The sequence below is a fragment of the Oncorhynchus kisutch genome, linkage group LG7, assembly GCF_002021735.2.
Source record: "Oncorhynchus kisutch isolate 150728-3 linkage group LG7, Okis_V2, whole genome shotgun sequence".
Classification (NCBI taxonomy): Eukaryota; Metazoa; Chordata; class Actinopteri; order Salmoniformes; family Salmonidae; genus Oncorhynchus; species Oncorhynchus kisutch.
In genome coordinates this window covers 1831861-1843005 of record NC_034180.2, presented here as the reverse complement: position 1 = coordinate 1843005, position 11145 = coordinate 1831861, and the positions used below count along the sequence as shown (strand labels likewise).

The following is an 11145-nucleotide window of genomic DNA, read 5'->3' as shown; positions in this document are numbered from 1 at the left end:
ACAGAGCCTCGAGTGGTTCATGGCCACATTCCCTCCTAGAAGGTCTATGGCCCCTGTCCACGTAGAAGACAACTCTGGCGAGTGCATTAACAATGTCCGCCAGGAAATCCACTTGAATGCACTGAGTTGAGGTAGCTCTAAATCATGTGGAAAGCGCAACACTTGCCTGTGTAATTGGCCTGGCCAGAGGTGTGGAAGTAACTGGAGAAATAGCTGCCCCCCCTACCCACTGGCAGTGAAGGGTTAAACATGAGAACTCCCCTACCTCTGCCAAAAAAAATATATATATACACATGTTATTTATTTAAATATTAAGTCAAAAAATATATCACAATCAATATGAACACTTCTATAAAATCAGCTTCAACATAATGCATTGAAAATAACAGTTCAGTAGTAGTCTAGTAGTAGTAGTAGTAGTCTAACAAGACCAAGAATCAGAACTGAAAAGTAACAAGAAACGCCTTCATAAATAGTTGTCGCCACCGTGTGGTAGAAAATGGCATCGCCCTCACGACTGACCGTCCATGATATAAAAATGTTTTTAACCATGTTATGAGGCTATATAATGTTTGTTTACATTTACAACGTTCATAAACATAGGAATAAAACAAGCTAATGTTTTGGGTTCTAAGCTCATGAGTCCTTTATAAATTATATTCTTCAAAAATCAATGGATATATAATTCTAATTTATAAATCCAAAAATGGATGTAGCCACTACAGACTGCTCCTTTAAGTCTATCAAAGGTGTACAAGTTCAAGCATGTGTCCATTAGGACAATGGATATTTTAAATTATCAGCATGAATTACATTGAGCAATAAAAGCCCCTTTTATTCCATAGGCTTGGATCCGCACTATGCAGTTGTTGCAATAGCACATGTTTCATTGGCTGTCCACTGGTTTCAAAAGCAATGATTGATAGGCAGCTTAAATTGATTGAAATCAACCATTATTGGGTTAAAATATTTCGATTTGTGAACAGCCATCCACAACCAGTGTGATTCACATCAATGTGCTATGTAGCTATCAATAATAAGTGATCTACGGCGATAAGGATACTACACCACTGCTGTCATCCTTGCCTCCAAGCGTTTATTCAAATTGGTTGCCGACAGCAGTCGCACAATTGGAAGACTGGCTTTTCTAGGCTACAGTCCAAACTATTCCTACTCTTTTCCCACGATCCAGCAAACACATTTGGTGTGTCAAGAAACACACTTAAAGTCGACCTTTTTTTCGATGCTGATTTGAATGTCATTGACAAAACAGAAGTGGCAAAGATTTTTCGCAAATATCCTTTCTGAATTTAAAAGTATTCATCTTAGTTTTTCAAAAGTATCTAATCTGATTACAATATTTTTGCTGGTAATGTAACAGATTACGGGTAGTTGTTTTGTAGTCCCTTACATGTAACCGATTACATTACATGTAATCCATTACTCCCCAAAACTGTACATGTCAGATTTCAATACTGGCCGATGTCATAACGTGGGAGGTTATTCCCACACCGAGAAATGTGTAATTTAACAGAGGGTCTATTTGTCTGCCTCTTTAGTCCAGGGTGTCGTTGCGAATGTCACACTGCGAGCCCCTGGTGAGATTTTAAGACTCCTACAGGATTGTTGGTTTAGGCGATTTAACAGCTAGCTAGCTAGCTACTTCACATGCTAATATTAACTTGGTATTATTGTATGTAACTACGTTTACTAGCTTGCTACCTAGCTCGCCAGCCAGCCCATAGAGCGTTGCATGTTTTGTAGTTGACTTGAGCTGCAACAGATTTCCACATGTTGCTACCAACATTGTAATGACAAAATAAATACTTTTGTTCACAAAAAAACATTCTAACAGTGTTATTTAATATTGCAAATAAAAGGAATTGTGGTCTTGGGTGGATTTTTCCTTTAAAGCTGTATGGCAACGTAATAATTGCTCTGTAAATGCTATAAACTTGATTCTTAGTCTGGAGGACAAATTGAATTGTGGAATAACAATTGTCATTAACTATAACACATTGACAAGAACTGTATAGAGACGCTTTTAATTGTTGAACCGCAGAATATGAAGGTACATTGCCTTTAATTCCAGTAAATAGATGATGTATTACTTCAGATGTCCATTTTCTGATGGAGAACCAACGAACTGCAGTAGTCTGCTGCTCTCTTGTGGACAACCCACAATTTCACTTTTAAAAAACTCCACCATACTCAGGAAATGGTGTTTATTCATAAGATACTATTTTAAAATGACATGAATTGAATAACTCTTTGATAAAACACTCCTTTGGCTCCCAAAGGTAGGTGTGTGTGGGCGAGTTTGTTTTGCATAGCCCTGTGCACACGGGTGGTTGAAGATTTCACTTTAGGACCAATGGTCTAATATGTACACCCCAGTGCAACAGGCAATGCAAAACAAACTCACCCTGTGTGTGCACGCGTACGAATGACTCTGGTGGTCCACCCAGGTTGGGTCTCTAAGCCATCGGCCCAAGGGGGGGCCAGTAGGGTAGGGCTACGTTCCAAATACCTACTCTAACATCACTTAGAATGGAGCAATGTAGCATGGAATGCTAGTGTGGGTATTGGAACAGCCATACAGGTGTCAGGGCTTGAGGAGGATGGACATGGAGGTCTCTCTGATGGCGGGAGGGTTTGGTCCTTTAGTCGTCCAGGAAGAAGTAGTTCCCACTCTTCTTCTGTTCACAATCCTAGATAAACAACAGATTAGAGAGCAAATGAAATAAAATGGAGTGATGCTGAATGAAATTACTGAAAGTCAATAGGTTTACTAAAGGCACAAAAGGGATGTAAATAAAAATGTAGGTTTTAAACACAGTATTTCCCTGTACCTTTATGGAATTCATCTTGTTGATCCTTGGTCGGAAGTTGTTGGGGTCTCTCCTGAACGTTATCTCCAGCTGTGATAGGAACTTGTTCATCCCTGCGAGTAAGGTCTGTGGCCTGAGAGGTCAAAAGATGACGGGCCCGTGTTACACAGTTATTTAAGAGCTAAACATGGGTTCCTAACAACCCATATCTTAGCATGATTTCAGTCTGTCTTGTCATGAAAATACCACTTTGTCAGACTGGAACATCAATTTCAGTCAGGACTTGACAGTTTTCTTAAAAATCACCCAATAAGCAGATTGAAGGAGCTAAGAGTTCCATCAAGTTAGAGGAAGAAAACAATAGCCACCACAGATAAGAACATCAGATATTAATAGCCACCACAGATAACAGCAGATATTAATAGCCACCACAGATAAGAACAGCAGATATTAATAGCCACCACAGATAAGAACAGCAGACGTCATGCTGCTGGGTAAATCAGTGGATGAGACTCATGCCAAATGGATGGGGAGGGTTAACGTACGTGTTGGCAGCGGTGCTTCGCGAGGGAATACCGTCAAACACAATGACGCGGTCAGCCAGGTAGGTGGCCATGATGAAGTCATGCTCCACCACAAACGCAGTCTTCTTGGCGTGGAGGATGAATCTACAAACAATGAATGTATCAAAATCAATGGCATCCATTAGGGTTTGAGAGGTTGTAGGGTTTCTGTATTTCCTGTCAAACAACATATTCAGGGTTTGTGACTGGTACTGCTGTGAGCAATGTACAGCACGAGGTGGATCGCTTTGCTGGAGGTAGAAGTTCACCCCACCCTAACCACAGATCTAGGATCAGAGTGTGTGTGATTACCTTTTGATGACCTTGGCACACACGAGACGCTGCTCAGAGTCCAGGTAGGCGGAGGGCTCGTCTATCAGGTAGACATCAGCTGGTTTCCCCAGACACAGGGCCATGGCCACCCTCTGCAACTCTCCTCCGGACAGGTTCTGGACCTAGAGACAAGCAGGGGGGTGCTCATTAGACACCAAACAGAGAAAAACAGACTGAAACAGGGAGTACCTGGACATGTCCAATAAGAAATGCTTGCTTTCATTCTCTGGTCCAGTGTGCATGGTCCATTGGGGCACAGTGCAGCAAATTGATTTGCATCAAACATGTTTTATTCTGTTCAGGTAGTAGTAACACCCCATTTCGCACCGTTGCAAAACATTCAATGAGAACTGAACACAACCCAGAAAGCACAACTTACGTCCTGGTCGATGATGCTCTCAATCTGCATAGGCTTCATGACGTCAGTCACAAACTGGGGGTGAGTGTAGGCGTCTCGGATCTTCTCATGGAGCAGAGCCCGCACACTACCCTACAGAGGACATGAGGAAGTTAGTCAGGGGCTGAAGGGCCCACTACCCTACAGACAGAGGACATGAGGATGTCCTCATGAGATGAGGGGCAGGTGTCTGTTAGAGGTGTGTAGTTGTCAAGGCAGTGACTGGTTGGTACCTACTTTGAATTTGGGGCTGATCTTTTGGGGTTTGTAGCTGACGTTCAGGATAGGCACTTCCCCTTTGGAAGTAATAGAAAATGTTTAGGAAAAAAATGGACCGAGAGTGTACAAAACAATACCTAATATTGTGTTGCACCACCCCCTTTAGCCTTCAAAACAGTCCCACTTAAATATTTTGTCTTGCCCATTCACCCTCTGCAAGGCACACATACCCAATCCATGTCTCAATTGTCTCAAGGCTTAAAAATCCTTAATTAACCTGTCTCCTCCCCTTCATTTACACTGATTGAAGTGGATTTAACAAGTGACATCAATAAGGGATCATAGCTTTCACCTGGTCAGTCTATGTCATGGAAAGAGCAGGTGTTCCTAATGTTTTGTACACTCAGTGTATATTAGAGTACATGGTTCCAGCAATTAGACGATGCGAAGAGGAACTCAAATTTGTCAAATGTTATTTACCCCCTTCATCTGGTTTCAGACGGCCAGCCAGCATTCTGATGAACGTGGTTTTGCCCGTCCCTGAAAGAGAGGATTTAGAAATAACACTCATTATATGGAACTTGGTTGAGAAAGACACACACACTCCTCCCCTGCCTCCTCACCATTCTCTCCCAGCATGACCATGATCTCAGAGTCAGTGAACTCTCCTTCCAGGATCTCCAGGGCAAAGTCTCCCATGTTCTTCTTCATGTGGGGGTACTGGTAGTGGCACATCCTCTTGATCTCCTCCTCGTTGGCCGTCTCCGCCACCTAGTGTTGTATTACTACATTATTATGAACTGGACGGTTCGAGCCCTTAATGCTGATTGGCTGAAAGACCATATTCCACAGGTAAGACAAAAAATATATACTTTTTACTACTCTAACTACGTTGGTAACCAGTTTATAATACCAATAAGGCACCTCTGGGGTTTGTGGCACTGCGTTGCATCGTGCATAAGAACAGCCCTTTGCCGTGGTATATTGGCCATATGCCACATATCATCAGGCTTAATTGTATCACATTACCTTGAACACAAGCGATATCTCCCTGAAGCGCAGATTCTCCGTGGGCACATAGCCGTCCAGGAAGATGTTGATGCCTGGAGAAAGGAGAGGAGGAGGCCTGGGGTTAGAGGTGAAGTAGTCAAGTGAACAGGACAGGTGTGCATTGGGAAGATATCCATTGGTTGTGGTGATATGCTCCACTGACAGATTGTGAAAAGCTGTGTTACCATTTGGAGGGTAAGTGACAGAGGGGTGGTCTATGGGGTGCTGCGCTAGGCTACGGCCTTAAGGCTTTGAAATGTCTGTACCAGTTGGCTCTGCAGCAGACCCATTAGAGTTGGTCCCTAGTGGGGTCAGAGTGGGGGTTTACTGTAGCAGAGATCAAGTTGAGACAGATCTTCATTTGTCTTCACAGACTAGACTGTAGCCTGCCATGTACTGAGGATATACTTTATTATTATTATTTGCATTGATATCAATGGATAAAGTACACATACCAATAGCCAGGGCGTCATTGTGAATGAAGTAAGAGGGTGGTAGAGGTAGTTTCACCTTCCCTGACTCCAAAGGCCACAGTGACCGCTCCATAAGCACTGGACACTCCTTACAGACAGCGTGGTGTTTATGGTGTAATATGAAGTATTTAGGGTCCTACCTTCTCTAACTCCAAAGGGCATAGTGACCACTCCATAGGCGCTGGGCACTCCGTACAGACAGCAGATGAAGTCAGACAGGTAGTCCAGCACACTCAGGTCGTGTTCCACCACTATGATGTATCTGGGAGAGCGGACAAAATAAGAGTCAAGAGTCTACAAGACAAGAAAAAGCTGATGGAAGAAGTGGATAATATTCAAGTAGGCATAAAACCAAAAGTAAACCAAGTGAAATAGGGAGGAACTACCAGGTTGGTGTTTACTAGGAATATAGCAGTACTGCCTGAATTTGTCCAATGAGAAACTATGGTTTTTCTTTTTCCGTTGCAAAACGCTTTGCTATTGTATGCCCTTTTGAACAGGACCCAGGTCTCTAATGAGAGCATCATGTAATGTAACAGACCTGTCTGGGGAGATGAGGGAGCGGATGGTGACGGCAGCTCTTAGACGTTGCTTAACATCCAGGTAACTGGACGGCTCGTCAAACATGAAGCTGGAAGGAACCACATAAAGAGAGCCGCGTTAAGAACCACAACATATTCAGTCTTGGATGGCTTCCACTGAAGCTGGTGCTGTTGACTTACATGTCTGCTCTCTGGATGCAGACCACAGCGATGGCAAAGCGCTGCAGCTCTCCTCCTGATAGGTCCTCTACATTCCTCTCCCTGAGATGAGTCAGATCTGGGACAGGAGAGATTAAATAAACAACTGGCCAAATTGTATATTTTACTGACAACTTGACTGTAGAAGTGGGTCAAGTAGAGGTCGACCGATTAATCGGAATGGGTGATTAATTAGGGCCGATTTCAAGGTTTCATAACAATCGGTAATCGGCATTTTTGGACGCCGATTATGGCCAATTACATTGCACTCCACGAGGAGACTGCGTGGCAGGCCGACTACCTGTTACGCGAGTGCAGCAAGGAGCCACGGTAAGTTGCTAGCTAGCATTAAAGTTATCTTATTAAAAAGAACAATCAATCTTAATATAGTCACTAGTTAACTACACATGGTTGATGACATTACTAGTGTATCTAGCTTGTCCTGCGTTGCACATAATCGATATGGTGCCTGTTGATTCAATGATAAATTACAGCCTATTTCGCCAAACGGGTGATTTAACAAGCGCATTCGTGAAAAAAGCACTGTTGTTGCACCAATGTGTACCTAAACATAAACGCCTTTCTTAAAAACAGTATATATAGTTTAACCTGCATATTTAGTTAACATTTCCTGCTAACATGAATTTATTTTAACTAGGGAAATTGTGTCACTTCTCTTGCGTTCTGTGCAAGCAGAGTCAGGGTATATGCAGCAGTTTGGGCTGCCTGGCTCGTTGCGAACTGTGTGAAGACCATTTCTTCCTAACAAAGACCGTAATTAATTTGCCAGAATTGTACATGAATATGACATAACATTGAAGGTTGTGTAATGTAACAGCAATATTTAGACTTAGGGATGCCACCCGTTAGATAAAACGCGTAACGGTTCCGTATTTCACTGAAAGAATAAACGTTTTGTTTTTGAAATGATAGTTTACGGATTTGACCACATTAATGACCTAAAGCTCGTATTTCTGTGTGTTATTACATTATAATTAAGTCAATGATTTGATAGAGCAGTCTGACTGAGCGGTGGTAGGCAGCAGAAGGCTCGTAAGCATTCATTCAAACAGCACTTTCCTGCATTTGCCAGCAGCTCTTCGCTGTGCTTCAAGCATTGCGCTGTTTATGACTTCAAGCCTATCAACTCCCGAGATTAGGCTGGCAATACTAAAGTATCTATTAGAACATCCAATAGTCAAAGGTATATGAAATACAAATGGTATAGAGCGAAAGAGTCCTATAATAAGTACTTCTTACCTGGGAATACTGAAGACGCATGTTAAAAGGAACTTAAACGTTAGCTTTTACATGGCACATGGCACATATTGCACTTTTACTTCTCCAACACTTTTTTGCATTATTTAAACCAAATTGAACAGGGTTCATTATTTATTTGAGACTAAATTGATTTTATTGGTGTATTATATTATGTTAAAATAGTGTTCATTCAGTAATGCTGTAATGTAATAATAAAATAATAAAAAATAACGGACGATTAATCGGGATTGGCTTTTTTTGGTCCTCCAATAAATCGGTCGACCTCTAGTCAAAAGGAACATTTTTTTTAAACATAAATGGAAAGAGTTAGGATTACATATACACAAATTATAGACAAGAGAAAAGACAAGGTGAGAAACCAATCTAAACTTACCAAGCTGCTCACAGACGATGGTCTCAGTCTTGGAGTCGTCTTTCCTGCTCAGAATGGAGCCCACAGTCCCCTAGTGGCAGAACACAGCACTACTGTTAGCCCGTCAGACAACAATTCTGTACAGATCTGTGTATCTGGAATGCACCAATTCTATCCCCGCATTCATTTCTACAGGTCTGAACCCACACCCACAGGCTTGACTGACCTTGACAGTCTTGGGGATCTGGTCAACGTACTGGGGCTTGACGATGGCTTTCAGGTCATCCTCCAGGATCTTGGTAAAATAGTTCTGGAGCTCAGAGCCACGGAAGTAGGTCAGGATCTCCTGCCAGTCTGGTGGAGCCTGGTGGAGGAACGGGAGAGAATTGAGCTTTTGAAACTAGGGATAAGAGCGATGGTAACAGCACAGTGTTTTAGTAACTAGTTGCATTTCAGTCATTTAGCTGACATTGTAAGGTCATTCTGCTGACATAATTATGCAGAGGGACTTAAGTGACACTTTAAACATTGTAAAGCTAGATAATAATGTATTAGACATCTGGCTACATTCTCTACAAGGCTGTGTCATAAAACTAATAGTTACACACTTACATCGAACTTCCCCAAGTTAGGCTTCTGTTTTCCAGCCAGAATTTTCAGTGCCGTAGATTTCCCGATTCCGTTGGTGCCCACAAGTCCCAGAACCTCTCCAGGTCTGGGAATGGGTAATCTGGAATGGAATATTGCACAAGTACAGTCCATGGATTCAAGAGAAACAAACATTCATTGAGATTAGGCCTACAGGTCTATGAGACAAACACAGCTCTCTTTACCTTGAAAAGTAACCCACCTATGCAACTTGAAGGAGTTGGCACAGTATCTGTGAGTTGTCTCTTTCTCGAGGTTGCTTGGCAAGTTGACAATAGACAAGGCCCCAAATGGACATTTCTGGAATAAAAAAAAAAAGAAGTCCGTGCTAAGTAATCAGGACTGAAGGAAAATGCATAAAGAAAAAAACTACTCGTCCACATCTCCTATCAATAGCGTGTCAGTAATTTTGTTACGATTTTACCTTGACACAGATGCCACAACCGATACAGAGCGATTCGGAAATCCACACAATTTTGCTCTGAGCTGTGACTTCTATGCACAGTTTGCCTGCAAGACAAAAAGATTACAAAGATGAATGACAATTGAGTCTTGAAAAAAGTCAACATGGACCATTTCAACTGTACATAACTTTAGGCATTATCGTTTAGGCTACTGCCTCAAGACCCGGAGGAATTAGTTATAGTGTATGTGTCAGTGATATTATAATAGGCCTAGATTCTCAAGTACGAGGTTCAGCACAGTAGGAAAGGATGCAACACAAGTCTTACCCATCCGAACCACAGGGCAACTCTTTTTGCACTCTTGCCGGCATTTCTTTGGCTTGCATTTGTCATGATTCACAATGGCGATTCTGGTGTTTTTCTCCGACATTCTGCCTGCCTCTTGTCAATTCTTGGCGGAGCAGAATCCCTCCCCAGAGTACTGCGATACAGAGATATGAGAGTTTAGATCAGACAAGGGTTAGGCCTGTAGCGTCTGCAGAGACAGTGAGTCAGACTAATAACAGTTTGGATGATTGAATACAGAAATGGCCTGTAAATTACTATTTGTATTCATTATGGATTTCCATTAGCTTCTGCCAAGGCAGTAACTACTCATCCTGGGGTCCAGAAAAATTAAGGCAGTTATACAATTTTAAAAACATTACAATACATTCACAACAGATTTCACAACACATTAAGTGTGTGCCCCAAATCTGGGTGAGGCAAGAGAGAAGAATGTATCTAGCTATTTCTCTCTCGTATCCATCTCCCACTTCGAGACAAGAAAGCAAGATGGATAACGTTATAACTTAGTAGGTACAACTAGAGTAACACTGAACGAGTAACACTGAAATATGAAACAATGATAGCGATTAGCAAAGAGACAGAGACTAGCTGAGCAGTGCGTATGCCACTGACAGTTTAGCTAGCTACATTAGCAAGTTTGTCAACTAACACTTAGTTTACCCTAGCTAGCTACGTTACCCTAACGGTCACGTCATCCAAATCAGCTGGCAGGCGACACTGTTGGCTATACAAACTAGCTAGCCAGCGTACTAGTATCAGTGACCTATAATTAAACACGTAATTTAAGTGTCAGTTATAAACTATCAAATGAACGAACAGCTGTCATGTGAAAACAGATGCGGCTATGATACACTAGCTAGCAAGCTAACGTTAGCTAGCTAATTGGCTAACGAACAGTGCTGACGTTTAAGCTAGCTCTGTTAGCTAGCCAGCTGGAAAAGCAGCCCATTAAAATGTAATTTGACAAGTTTGTCATTAATATAATTTATATATCAATCCAACTCACCCAGAAACACTCTTCGGGTGTTTCTGTCCTCCAGGTATGATATTTTTGGTTTTAAAGTGTCGTTTTACTACGGTGTTTTATTAAACAACGTGTTCACAACAGGGACAGAACGCCGGGAGAAAAATGGCGCTCCCATGCGTAAAGTTTAGCGACGTCCAGCCATGCGTCGCTGTGACGTAGGGAATCTACGAGAATAAAAAGTGGGAATAGGTTATTTGAGGTGATGGCAACGCAGAACATCTGTTAGACATTCATAAAAAGAAATTGAAGTGTATGATCAGAAATGTTGACTTTAAATTTGTGAGGCCTTCAATGTAAACTCAAGCTGATGTATAATTTTACCTCTGTAAAATACAATGGCTTAATTTAATAAATAAAAGTGTGTCAATGGGTTCACCATGCCATCAAATGAATAAAAGGGAAATATGTTACTTATCGAAAACAAGTTATTTTAACTACATAGGCCCATTAGGATGATATCTATGAGGGTGCTCGTGGTT

The 11145-nt window shown here is 41.8% G+C and overlaps 1 protein-coding gene across 1 annotated transcript; it reads right to left on the bottom strand.

Annotated features, from left to right (window-relative positions):
* Positions 1 to 2026: 2026 nt before the first annotated feature.
* Positions 2027 to 10810, bottom strand: LOC109901299 (ATP-binding cassette sub-family E member 1). Its single transcript, XM_020497346.2, has 19 exons — positions 10646 to 10810; positions 9619 to 9772; positions 9312 to 9397; positions 9090 to 9187; positions 8852 to 8969; positions 8466 to 8603; positions 8261 to 8330; positions 6589 to 6685; positions 6408 to 6497; positions 6007 to 6128; positions 5373 to 5446; positions 4967 to 5114; positions 4824 to 4883; positions 4362 to 4420; positions 4107 to 4217; positions 3707 to 3849; positions 3377 to 3499; positions 2853 to 2964; positions 2027 to 2711 (listed from the first exon to the last, which is right to left on the bottom strand). The coding sequence occupies exons 2-19, from the start codon at positions 9719 to 9721 to the stop codon at positions 2664 to 2666; spliced, it is 1800 nt and encodes a 599-aa protein (XP_020352935.1). The 5' UTR covers positions 9722 to 9772; positions 10646 to 10810; the 3' UTR covers positions 2027 to 2663.
* Positions 10811 to 11145: the final 335 nt, after the last annotated feature.

Coding starts and splice junctions, on each gene's coding strand:
- LOC109901299 (XM_020497346.2), bottom strand. CDS start 9,721: ATGTCGGAGAAAAACACCAGAATCGCCATTGTGAATCATGACAAATGC. Junction 9,398..9,618: donor TTGCCCTGTGGTTCGGATGG/GTAAGACTTGTG, acceptor TTTGTCTTGCAG/GCAAACTGTGCATAGAAGTC. Junction 2,712..2,852: donor ACAAGATGAATTCCATAAAG/GTACAGGGAAAT, acceptor TTGTTTATCTAG/GATTGTGAACAGAAGAAGAG.